General features: G+C 41.3%; 1 protein-coding gene across 3 annotated transcripts; it reads right to left on the bottom strand.

The window, feature by feature from the left end:
* Window positions 1-3,693: 3,693 nt before the first annotated feature.
* Window positions 3,694-13,903, bottom strand: LOC138772653 (uncharacterized). 3 transcript variants are annotated; one of them, XM_069953192.1, is made up of 3 exons: window positions 13,617-13,903; window positions 12,230-12,299; window positions 3,694-9,534 (listed from the first exon to the last, which is right to left on the bottom strand). In XM_069953192.1, the coding sequence occupies exon 3, from the start codon at window positions 9,517-9,519 to the stop codon at window positions 5,365-5,367; it is 4,155 nt and encodes a 1,384-aa protein (XP_069809293.1). In that variant the 5' UTR covers window positions 9,520-9,534; window positions 12,230-12,299; window positions 13,617-13,903; the 3' UTR covers window positions 3,694-5,364. The 3 variants fall into 3 exon arrangements, with proteins under 3 accessions (XP_069809293.1, XP_069809292.1, XP_069809291.1); XM_069953191.1 differs by lacking the exon at window positions 13,617-13,903 and adding an exon at window positions 12,446-12,870; XM_069953190.1 differs by lacking the exon at window positions 13,617-13,903 and adding an exon at window positions 12,569-12,870.
* Between the last annotated feature and the right edge of the window lie 314 nt (window positions 13,904-14,217).

Raw genomic sequence — 14,217 nt, 5'->3', positions numbered from 1 at the left:
CCTGGAGGATTGGGCTCCCTCTAGTGGCTGGCATGCACCTGTCCACCTGTATTTATAAGCCCAGCCCACAGGTTCTGGAGCCTCCTGGAATGTTCTCCTGAGGGTATATATAGTCTCCACCTCCTTACCCACTTGCTGTTGTTTGTCAGTCAGCAACCACGCCTGTGCCGTCTGTGCTCCCTGGCTATCCGCCACTTTCTAGCCATCTTCTAGCTATTTGGCTCTCAGTCCATTCCCAGTTCCAGCTCAGCCTCAGTGTGAACTAGGTCCTAACGTTGAATCCTGCCCTTCTACCACAGAGGAGGAGCACCTAGTCCCGGACTTTAGTTCTTCAGTCGCCGAGGTCCTTCTCTGAGGGCGCTGCTTACCGATCTCTGACAGCTGATGTCCTCCTGCAACATCACAGCCAGCTGAGGGATCGCCCGCTCAGCCAATCAGCTTCTGGGGCGGGACACCTCTGCAATCACTGACTGGATGAGCAGGCAATCCATCAGACGGCTGTGACATACCAGGAAGCTGGGAGAAAGTGGAATCTGGTGACTGTCTGAAAGCGAAGCTGCGGGGGTACGGGGACGTCTTTATTATGTTGCCTGGATTTCTCCTTTACTAAGACCCAAAACATCCAAGTACCATAACAGCACACGGGGAGGAGCAGAGGACATGACAGATATATACTGAAGAATCACAACTACAACTAGATATACATAACAAACAGGGTGCCCCCATCTCCTAAAGTGATGGGAAGTCAGTATTAGGTGCCATTACCTTACGATTGGTAGGATATGATTGGTAGGATATGATTGGTAGTGATATGATTGGTAGGATGTGATTGGTAGTGATATGATTGGTTGGGATATGATTGGTAGGATATGATTGGTAGTGATATGATTGGTAGGATGTGATTGGTAGGGATATGATTGGTAGGATGTGATTGGTAGAATGTGATTGGTAGTGATATGATTGGTAGGATGTGATTGGTAGTGATATGATTGGTAGGATATGATTGGTAGGATGTGATTGGTAGGATGTGATTGGTAGTGATATGATTGGTAGGATGTGATTGGTAGGGATGTGATTGGTAGGATATGATTAGTAGGATGTGATTGGTAGGGATATGATTGGTAGTGATATGATTGGTAGGATGTGATTGGTAGTGATATGATTGGTAGGATGTGATTGGTTGGGATATGATTGGTAGGATATGATTGGTAGTGATATGATTGGTTGGGATATGATTGGTAGTGATATGATTGGTAGGATGTGATTGGTTGGGATATGATTGGTAGGAAGTAATTGGTAGTGATATGATTGGTAGGATATGATTGGTAGTGATATGATTGGTAGGATATGATTGGTAGTGATATGATTGGTAGGATGTGATTGGTAGGATATGATTGGTAGTGATATGATTGGTAGTGATATGATTGGTAGGATATGATTGGTAGTGATATGATTGGTAGGATGTGATTGGTAGGATATGATTGGTAGTGATATGATTGGTAGGATGTGATTGGTAGGGATATGATTGGTAGGATGTAATTGGTAGAATGTGATTGGTAGAATGTGATTGGTAGGATGTGATTGGTAGTGATATGATTGGTAGGATGTGATTGGTAGGATATGATTGGTAGGATGTGATTGGTAGGATGTGATTGGTAGGATGTGATTGGTAGTGATATGATTGGTAGGATGTGATTGGTAGGATGTGATTGGTAGGGATATGATTGGTAGGATGTAATTGGTAGGATGTGATTGGTAGTGATATGATTGGTAGGATGTGATTGGTAGGGATATGATTGGTAGGATGTAATTGGTAGGATGTGATTGGTAGTGATATGATTGGTAGGATGTGATTGGCAGGGATATGATTGGTAGGATATGATTGGTAGTGATATGATTGGTAGGATATGATTGGTAGTGATATGATTGGTAGGATATGATTGGTAGTGATATGATTGGTAGGATGTACTTGGTAGGATGTGATTGGTAGTAATATGATTGGTAGGATGTGATTGGTAGGATGTGATTGGTAGGATATGATTGGTAGGATGTGATTGGTAGGATATGATTGGTAGTGATATGATTGGTAGGATGTAATTGGTAGGATGTGATTGGTAGTGATATGATTGGTAGGAAGTAATTGGTAGGATATGAATGGTAGCGATATGATTGGTAGTGATATGATTGGTAGGATGTGATGGGTAGGGTAATGACTGGTAGGGATTTGATTAGTAGAGTAAATATTGTTAGGGTAATGATTAGCAGGGGATGATTGGTAGGATGTGATTTGTAGGCATACGTTTGGTAGGGATATGACTGGTAGGGATATGATTGGTAGGGACATGATTGGTAAGATGTGATTGGTAGGGCAATGATTGGCAGGGGGTGATTGGTAGAAATATGATTGTAGGGATACAATTGGTAGGGTAATGATTGGCAGAAGATTATTGGTAGGTATATGATTAGTAGGGATACGATTGGAAGAGTATGATTGGTAGGGATAAGATTGGTAGAGGTACAATTGTTGGGATATGATTGGTAGGTTAATGATTGGTAGGCATATGATTGGCAGGGATATGATTGGTGGGGTAATGATTGGTAGGGGTACAATTGTAAGGGTATGATTGTTAGGGATATGATTGGTAGGTTAATGATTGTTAAGGATATGATTGGCAGGGTTATGATTGGTAGGGTAATGATTGGTAGAGTAATGATTGATAAGGATACGACTGGTATTGGTAGGCTTATGATTGGTAGTGTACTAATTGGTATGGTAACGATTAGTAGGGATACAACTGGTATTGGTAGGAATATGATTGGTAGTGTATAATTGGTAGGGTAATGATTAGTAGGGTATGATTGGTAGGGATATGACTGGTATTGGTAGGGATATGATTGGTAGGGTAATAACTGGTATGGTAACGATTAGTAGGGATACGACTAGTATTGGTAGGGATATGATTGGTAGGCTTTTGACTTCTGGGTTCTCCACTTAAAGGGGTTTTATAGCCAAAATAGACTGATCTGTGGGGGCCATCACCCGCCACCCACGCCAATTAGCTGTCTAGCACCTACACTATTTGTCTCCATTCACTGTGTAGTGGCCGGACCTGGATACTGCAGCTCATCTGCCATTCACTGTACAGGAGCGGGGCTGCAGTTACAGGTCACTACCACTACACAGTGACACAACGCCTCCTGTCCCGGTCACTATACAGGGGCGGGGCTGCAGTTACAGGTCACTACCACTATACAGTGAAACATCGCCTCCTGTCCTGGTCACTGTAAAGGGGCGGGGCTGCAATTACAGGTCACTACCACTACACAGTGCCACAACGCCTCCTGTCCTGGTCACTGATCCAGGCCGCAGTGTTTTAGTAAATAATTGGTGTAAGTGATGGCTTCAGCATCTCCATGCCCACCTCTGCGGCCTGTCAGCTCCACATCTTATAGTAAGTGCTGAGAGGAATAATAGTATAAGAGCGGATTGTTATATACTATTACAGGGGAGAAAGAGAATAAAACATGAAAATGTAACAGACACAAGAGCTAAAACTGGAAACTGCTTATATTAACAACCAGACAATATAACAATATGTATAACTATATACCCATCACACATTATACAGTATATATAACTATATACCCATCACACATTATACAGTATATATAACTATATACCCATCACACATTATACAGTATATATAACTATATACCCATCACACATTATACAGTATATATAACTATATACCCATCACACATTATACAGTAGATATAACTATATACCCATCACACATTATACAGTATATATATAACTATATACCCATCACACATTATACAGTATATATAACTATATATCCATCACACATTATACAGTATATATAACTATATATCCATCACACATTATACTATATATCCATCACACATTATACTATATATATATAACTATATACCCATCACACATTATACTATATATCCATCACACATTATACTATATATCCATCACACATTATACTATATATATAACTATATACCCATCACACATTATACTATATATCCATCCCACATTATACTATATATCCATCACACATTATACAGTATATATAACTATATATCCATCACACATTATACTATATATATAACTATATATCCATCACACATTATACTATATATATAACTATATACCCATCACACATTATACTATATATCCATCACACATTATACTATATATCCATCACACATTATACAGTATATATTATATATCCATCACACGTTATACTATATATATATATAACTATATACCCATCACACATTATACTAACCAGGTTCGAAACATGCCTAACACCACCCACACTCTATGGAGTCCACCACTGACACACATCATCCACACTCTATGGAGTCCACCACCAAAACACAACATCCACACTCTATGAAGTCTATTACTCACATACACCATCCACACTCTATGGAGTCCACCACCGACACTTTATGGAGTCCACCACCCACATTTTATGGAGTCCACCACCCACATTCTATGGGGTCCACCACCGACACTCTATGGAGTCCACCACCCACATTCTATGGAGTCCACCACCCACACTCTATGGGGTCCACCACCGACACTCTATGGAGTCCACCACCGACACTCTATGGAGTCCACCACCCACATTCTATGGAGTCCACCACCCACATTCTATGGAGTCCACCACCCACACTCTATGGGGTCCATCACCAACACTCTATGGGGTCCATCACCAACACGCACCATCCACACTCTATGGAGTACATCACCCACACGCACATCCACACTCTAGGGAGTCCACCACCTACACACACCATCCACACTCTATGAAGTCCACCACCCACACGCACCATCCACATTCTATGAAGTCCACCACCCACATGCACCATCCACACTCTATGGAGTCTATTACTCACACGCACCATCCACACTCTATGGAGTCCACCACCCACACGCACTATCCACACTATGGAGTCCATCACCCACATGCACTATCCACACTCTATAAAGTGTACTACCCGCATGCACCATCCACACTCTATGAAGTCCACCACCCACACTCTATGGAGTCTATTACTCACACGCACCATCCACACTCTATGGAGTCCACCACCCACATGCACCATCCACACTCTATGGAGTCCACCACCCACACTCTATGGAGTCCACTACCCACAAGCACCATCCACACTCTATAAAGTCTACTACCCACACGCACCATCCACACTCTATGGAGTCCACTACCCACATGCACCATCCACACTCCATATCTCTATATTAGACGTCGCCGGAGACACTTTTTTTTCTACATAATTGTGTAAATAGATTTTGTATTGAGTTTTTCAGTAATGGCGACTGTAGCTTTCCTTCTGTCTGATGGATGAGGTGGCTGACGAAAACGGTGACCTCATCCTCGATAAAGAACGCTTCACACCTTCAGGATGAATCCATTGCCCCATCTTCTCCTGCTGTGTTTCCTTCTGGATGTCTTGAAGCCTTCCGGTACAGTCCTCACTCACCATGCCGGATGCTTCTTCAATCCCTTTGTTTACTGAGGTGTCATTAAAATGTGAGAATTCGGCATCTGATGTCCTCGGCTGAGATCCTGGGTTAGTTCCTCGATGAGTGTAAGTAGTGAGTGACTTCTTGGGGGACCTCTCTGTGCTTTGATAAATGTTCTTTGCTAGATTTTCGCCTGGTAAGTTGCTGTGATCTTTTTCGGCCATTAGAGATGAAGGGTTTCCAAATGAAACAGTCTGCTCTGAAGAGTCAGATAGTGCTGACCATACCCCGGCGGATCCGACCATAGGAACAGATGATCTTTTCAGGCTGTTTGGCCTCGCCATATAATTTGGTAGATGACGTTTAGGGTTATTGGTTTCCACTTCTGACATCTGAGCGGGAACTTTAAGGTCTTGTCCAGATACAGAGCGGACATGATCCAGGTCAGATGTTTTTGCCGTGGAGGAATTGGTCTCTTTTGGAGGCACAAATTCATCTTTTTTATCCTTTTTCTGCATTTGAAGACTTTTTTTAATCTTTTTTGTATTGTCACTTGAGGCACCTTCCCTGGATTTAGTGTCATCCAGTGTTTGTATAGTCTTATAAGGCGACTCAGGTTTGTCTCCTGGTATGTACTGTGCTTCTGTATTACTAGCTGGTTTACTGGTTATACGTGACTTAGCTTGGTGTCCATGAACATCGGCTGGCCCGCCATATAAACAACAAAAGTCTTTGCTGCATCCATGGTTCTGTGCCTTGTCGGCTATCTTATCTGTTGCCTTGTGAAGAGCATTCTTGTTTCTTTCCATGGAGTCCACACTCTGCTCCTCATCATACTGTTGGATCGGATTCTCCACAGTATCAGGACAGCTGTCCATAACTTTCTCACTATAGTCTTTCACCCCAGTTTCTTCTGAAGTCCTACCTGTAATCATATACTGAATGCCTAGTGGAAATTGGGTTGTTAGTTTGGAAAGCTGCTCTGTGCACTCATGCGGACATTCTTCATCACCATGGATGTATGGCTCAGAAGACATGTTATTCCAAGCTTCGGATACAACACCACCATGTACACGTCCAGTGTTTCCCGATTCATCTACAGTCAAACATCTGTCCTCTTTGCCTGTGGATTTCTTTTGTTTAGACTGAACTGAATCTTTCTCACCATATCCAGATGAGGTACTACAGCCTGGTGCTACATCCAGTATTATTGCTGATCTATCAGAGTCTACTGCTCCAGAGTAAAGCTTGAAACGGTCACAGCTTGGCACATTCTTATCCGGATGGGCTTGGCCAACGCTGGACATCAGCGATGGTTCTTTAAGAGGGTGTTTAGGGACAGATACCTCAGTGATATCAGAATTTGGAGCTATGTTTTTTACATCTGTTTGTTTCTTTAGATGCATCTCAGAAATTAAAGGTGAATTTAAAGGTGATTCATCTTCCCCTTTTAAAGGCTGACCCTCTTCTTCTTTTGTTCTTCCTCCTTCTTCAGATTTTTTCCTCATGGTGTACGTGTAGGTCTTCTTTTTGTTCCGGCTATGCCCTTCACACTTACCATCTGATTTACCAGTATTTTTAGGTGGTTGTCCTCTTTTCACAGGCTGAACTGGTAATATAGTGAATGTCTGCGTCTCCTCTTTGTTCCCACAATGTTCTTTGCAGTTTTTTTTACGTGGTCGCCCTCTTTTCATAGGCTGAACTGGTGTCTTCCTCATATTGAATGTTTGCGCTTCCTCTTTGTTCCCACAATGTTCTTTGCAGTTTTTTTTACGTGGTCGCCCTCTTTTTACTGGCTGAACTGGTGTCTTCCTCATAGTGAATGTTTGCATCTCCTCTTTGTTGCAACAATGGTCTTTACAGTTTTTTTTACGTGGTTGCCCTCTTTTTACTGGCTGAACAGATGTCTTCAACTGTGTCAAGGACGTGCTTTCTGTCTGGACAATATGGGTGCTATTATAAAGATCCTTCACCACACAAACATCCCCTAGCTCTACAGCAAGCTGTCGTACAGTAGAAGACCTTACTACGTAGCCCAGTCCATGTTTAAATCTGCACGAGCATTGACGTTGTTCTCCTATAATATAGGCTGAGCGACTAAGTGCACAACAGAACTCTTTGACAGGGATTTTATTTCCTGTATTTTTTTTTAGTTGGTTCTTTGATTGATTGTCCGATGATTGACTGTTTAAAGGTTGATTATGCGATAATTGATTGTCTAATGATTGACTGTCCGATGGTTGATTGCATGATAATTGCTTGTCCGATGATTGACTCTCCAATGATTGACTGGCTAATGGTTGACTGTCAGATGATTGATTGCACGATAATTGACTGTCCGATGACTGTCTGTCCAATGGTTGATTGTTCGATGATAGACAGCCTGATGGCTGACTATCTAATGGCAGATTGCGCAATGATTGATTGTCCAATGATTGATTGTTTGATAATTGGCTGTCTGATGGTTGATTGTTCGATGATTGACTGTACAATAGTTGATTGATTGATGATTGACAGTTTAAAAGTTGATTGTTCAATGGCTGACTCTCTGATGGTTGATTTTTCGATGACTGTCTGTCCAATGGTTGATTTTTCAATAATTGACTGCCCGATGGTTGATTGTTCAATGACCGACTGTCTGTCGGTTGATTATTCGATGATTGACTGTCCGTTGGATGATTGTTCCATGATTGACTGTCCAATGGTTCATTGTTCATTGATTGACTGTCCAATGGTTGATTGCTCGATGATTGACTGTCCAATGGTTGATAGTTCAATGACCGACTGTCTGATGGTTGATTTTTAGATGATTCGCTGTCCGATAGTTGATTGTTTGATGATTGACTGTCTAAAGGTTGATTGTTCAATGGCTCACTGTCCGATGGTTGATTGTTCGATGTCCGACTGTCCGATGGTTGGTTGCTCGATGATTGACTGTCCAATGGTTGATTTTTTAATGATTGACTGTCTGATGGTTGATTATTCGATGATTGACTGTCCGTTTGACGATTGTTCCATGATTGACTGTCCAATGGTTCATTGTTCATTGATTGACTGTCCGATAGTTGACTGTCCAATGGTTGATTGTTCAATGACTGACTGACCGATGATTGACTGTCCAATGGTTGATTGTTCGATGATTGGTTTTCCAATGATTGACTCTCTGATGGTTGATTGCGTGATGACTGGTTGTCTGATGGTTTGGTCCTTGGACTGACAGAAGAATAAGACTTTATCTGTGAGTCACAACTTTGGGTCGCTGTTCCTATCCCGATCTGTTTCGGATGCACAATAGAACTTGTCTCATTACTCTGTAATTTATTTTGTCTATACTGAAGGACTTTGCTATGACGGACTCTCAATCGGCTAATGAGCAGTTCCTGTTCTGGTACTTTTCTTGGCCTTGTAGCTGAAAGTGATACGGCTTGTACACTGTCGGCATGCTGATCGTTCTTTGAGAAATCTACTTTTGCTGAAGCTTCTTCACAGTTTCTTGAACGTTCTGATTTGGTTGTTGGAGAGGACATTGTTGGACAGAGAGATGGTTTGACTGTCTTGGATAAATCTCCTTCTTCTGTCTTGTCACTAGATAGGAGTTTACTTGGTCTTTTGCCTTTGCTGTTACACTCTGAGATCTCTTCCTTCCTGATATTACGGTCGGACTCTGTGAAGGATGTGGACGCGGCACCACTATCCAGGTGTTTGATTTGCACATCTAGATGACTTATCAATGTATAGTTCTTGGCATCTGGAGGTCGTTCGGCCACTGATCCACCATGACCCTCCTTAAACAATGAGGCCACATCTGGGTTATAGTGTACACTCCTAGGGCAAAGGGAACAAATCTCTGATATCTTAGGATCCTGTGAGCCACCTATGGCTTGGCGGCCATGTTGACTACCACATTCATTTTCTCTATGTCTGCTGCCTTTCTCCTGCACCGCCGGCTCAGTGACATCACCGGCCGCTTGCCACCTTTTTAAATAGCCAGCCATTGCTTATATTGGGGTCTGTAAAAAAACAAGCAGCAACCGTTAACAATCTTTACTAGTCTAATAGAAATCTAGGCAATTACCAAAATCATTGTGGACATTGCTTAGCCTGGTGATGTGACTGTTATAGTACATGACTGTTATAGTACACATGTGACTGTTATAGTACATGACTGTTATACTACATGTGACTGTTATACTACATGTGACTGTTATAGTACATGACTGTTATACTACATGTGATATAGTACTCCTGTTATAGTACATGTGATATAGTACATGTGGCTGTTATAGTACATGTGATATAGTACATGTGACTGCTATAGTACATGTGATATAGTACTCCTGACTGTTATAGTACATGTGATATAGTACATGACTGTTATAGTACATGTGATATAGTACATGTGATATAGTACTCCTGACTGTTATAGTACATGTGATATAGTACATATGATATAGTACTCCTGACTGTTAGGGTACAAACCCACTTGACGTATTTGCTGCGTGAATCAGTCTTAAAAATAAGCAGGCAAAACGCAGGTTGGCTTTATACAATTGTTCTGCGTTAAAATACGCAATTGCGTATTTTTGAAGCGTGAAGCTTGTTGTTAGCAAAGCATCAGTTGTTAACAACCTGTGCGAAAAACGCATGTAGCTTCACGCTTCAAAAATACGCAATTGCGTATTTTAACAACTGATGCTTTGCTAACAACAAGCTTCATGCTTCAAAAATACGCAATTGCGTATTTTAACGTAGAACAATTGTATAAAGCCAACCTGCGTTTTGCCTGCTTATTTTTAAGACTGATTCACGCAGCAAATACGTCAAGTGAGTTTGTACCCTTATAGTACATGTGATATAGTACATGTGGCTGTTATATTACATGTGATATAGTACATGTGACTGCTATAGTACATGTCATATAGTACTCCTGACTGTTATAGTACATGTGATATAGTACATGACTGTTATAGTACATGTGATATAGTACTCCTGACTGTTATAGTACATGTGATATAGTACTCCTGACTGTTATAGTACATGTGATATAGTATATGTGACTGTTATAGTACATGTGGTATAGTACTCCTGACTGTTATAGTACATGTGATATAGTACTCCTGACTGTTATAGTACATGTGATATAGTACATGTGATATAGTACTCCTGACTGTTATAGTACATGTGATATAGTACATGACTGTTATAGTACATGTGATATAGTACTCCTGACTGTTATAGTACATGTGGTATAGTACTCCTGACTGTTATAGTACATGTGATATAGTATATGTGACTGTTATAGTACATGTGGTATAGTACTCCTGACTGTTATAGTACATGTGATATAGTACATGACTGTTATAGTACATGTGATATAGTACTCCTGACTGTTATAGTACATGTGATATAGTACATGACTGTTATAGTACATGTGATATAGTATATGTGACTGTTATAGTACATGTGGTATAGTACTCCTGACTGTTATAGTACATGTGATATAGTACATGACTGTTATAGTACATGTGATATAGTACTCCTGACTGTTATAGTACATGTGATATAGTACATGACTGTTATAGTACATGTGATATAGTATATGTGACTGTTATAGTACATGTGATATAGTACATGACTGTTATAGTACATGTGATATAGTACATGACTGTTATAGTACATGTGATATAGTACTCCTGACTGTTATAGTACATGTGATATAGTACATGACTGTTATAGTACATGTGATATAGTACTCCTGACTGTTATAGTACATGTGATATAGTACTCCTGACTGTTATAGTACATGTGATATAGTACATGTGACTGTTATAGTACATGTGGTATAGTACTCCTGACTGTTATAGTACATGTGATATAGTACATGACTGTTATAGTACATGTGATATAGTACTCCTGACTGTTATAGTACATGTGATATAGTACTCCTGACTGTTATAGTACATGTGATATAGTACATGTGACTGTTATAGTACATGTGGTATAGTACTCCTGACTGTTATAGTACATGTGATATAGTACATGACTGTTATAGTACATGTGATATAGTACTCCTGACTGTTATAGTACATGTGATATAGTACTCCTGACTGTTATAGTACATGTGATATAGTACATGACTGTTATAGTACATGTGATATAGTACATGACTGTTATAGTACATGTGATATAGTACTCCTGACTGTTATAGTACATGTGATATAGTACTCCTGACTGTTATAGTACATGTGATATAGTACTCCTGACTGTTATAGTACATGTGATATAGTACTCCTGACTGTTATAGTACATGTGATATAGTACTCCTGACTGTTATAGTACATGTGATATAGTACTCCTGACTGTTATAGTACATCTGATATAGTACTCCTGACTGTTATAGTACATGTGATATAGTACATGTGACTGCTATAGTACATGTCATATAGTACTCCTGACTGTTATAGTACATGTGATATAGTACATGTGATATAGTACTCCTGACTGTTATAGTACATGTTGTATAAGGCATTAGACCCCTGGGGGATTCAGTCGGAGGGCTGTGTTTATCGTGTATTTCCCCTATATGAACATTTACTGCGCTGATTATTATGTATGCGATCTTTTCTATAACAGGAAATAAACATACATGTATATGTAATAAACTCTCGTCAGGACGTAAATGTGACCCCTCCCTGGCTGTAATACCTGGTGGAGAATGAAGAAGGTCTCAGTGCTCCAACCTGTGACAGATATGTCCCATACAGACTCCGGGGCGCTGAAAGAGAAACAAAACAGCTGCTGAAGCACTGCAGCAAGTTACTGTTACTAAAGGGGCACTCCGGAGGAAAAAAGCTTCATAGCTCAACTGGTATCAACTGTTATACAGGTCTATACAAAATAATAATAATAATAGTTATTTACATAGTGCCAACAGATTCCGCCACACTGTACAATTCTGGGGGGACAAAGGTCAGACATTACCGAGATCTACATATAATTATCAGCCATACATTAGGAGTCAGGGGCCTGACCCCAAGGACTTACACACTATGGGGAGAGGATGGAGACAAATGGCTGAGGGGCAGAGTGCTTCATTGTTACTATGGTCCCACCATCTATATACATAGGAGAGTGCAGGTAAGGACCAGTCACTGACCAATGCCCACATGCTATAGGTCTAAGTGCTTAATGCTTGGCATGTGTATGTATGTGTGTATATAAATGTATGTATGTGTTTATGTATGTATACGTGTGTGTATGTATATGTATGTGTGAGTATGTATGCAGTGTATGTATGCGTTCATGTGTATGTATATATTTACGTGTGTGTATGTGTGAATATTAGAGATAAGTGAACCTGGAGCAGCTGGAGTCCATCCGAACCTGAACGTTCGGCATTTGATTAGCGACGGCTGCTGAACTTGGATAAAGCCCTAAGGCTATGTGGAAAACATGGATATAGTCATTGGCTGCATCCATGTTTTCCAGACAACCTTAGAGCTTTATCCAAGTTCAGCAGCCCCAGCTAATCAAATACCGAACGTTCAGGTTCGGTTCGACTCCAGCATGCTCCAGGTTCACTCATCTCTAGTGAATATGTATATGTATGTACGTGTGTGTGTGTGTATATGTATATGTATATGCGTGTGTGTATATGTATGTACATGTGTATGTATATGTATGTTTGTGTATCTATATGTATGTACTTGTGTGTATGTGTATGCACATGTGTATAAGTATGTACGTGTGTGTATATATGTATACAGTATGTATGTATGTGTGTTTATATGTATGCGTGTATGTATATATGTATGCGTATGTACGTGTGTGTATGTATATGTACGCGTGTGTATATATGTGTGTGGGGGGGGGGGAAACAGATTACAGAACCGGATCAGCTGCTTGTACAGGTGTGCTGTGAGGGCAGGTGTGAAGCTTTGGGTGTCCTGGGTAATGTAAGTCCATAGAGCTGTTGCAGCTCGGGTGAAATCTTGGAGACGGGAGGGAGAGGTGCTGATTAAGATCGATGTTAGGCGTAGGTCATTAGCAGAGCGTAAGGGTATGTGCACACTACGCAATTCCCACAGAACACCTGCCGCGGATCCTGCAGCTCCCACCCACTCCTGGACTCTGGCGGCTGCACGGATCTCGGCTGCTCCTATAGGCTTCATTCTATGGTTTGCTAGATTCCGCCATCTCCCTGAAGAATGAACCCACTCAGGGCAGACGTGTGGCGTCAGGGCAGACAACGGCCGTCATTTCATACACCATGAGCACTGATCGTCCATAATTTCATACACCGTGAGCACTGGACGGTTGTCATTTCATACACCATGTGCACTGGGTGGCCGTCATTTCATACACTGTGCGCACTGGACGGCCGTCATTTCATACACCGTGAGCACTGGGCGGCTGTCATTTCATACACCATGTGCACTGGGCGGCCGTCATTTCATACACTGTGCGCACTGGACGGCTGTCATTTCATACACCATGTGCACTGGGCGGCCGTCATTTCATACACCATGTGCACTGGGCGGCCGTCATTTCATAACCATGTGCACTGGGCGGCCGTCATTTCATACACTGTAAGCACTGGTCCACCATCATTTCATACACCGTGAGCACTGGACGGCTGCCATTTCATACACTGTGCACACTGGTAGTCCGTCATTTCATACACTGTGCACACT

This window comes from Dendropsophus ebraccatus, chromosome 14, assembly GCF_027789765.1.
Source record: "Dendropsophus ebraccatus isolate aDenEbr1 chromosome 14, aDenEbr1.pat, whole genome shotgun sequence".
In the NCBI taxonomy this organism is placed as follows: domain Eukaryota; kingdom Metazoa; phylum Chordata; class Amphibia; order Anura; family Hylidae; genus Dendropsophus; species Dendropsophus ebraccatus.
Note: the sequence above shows the minus strand (reverse complement) of the source record. Positions and strands in the feature narration are given on the sequence as shown.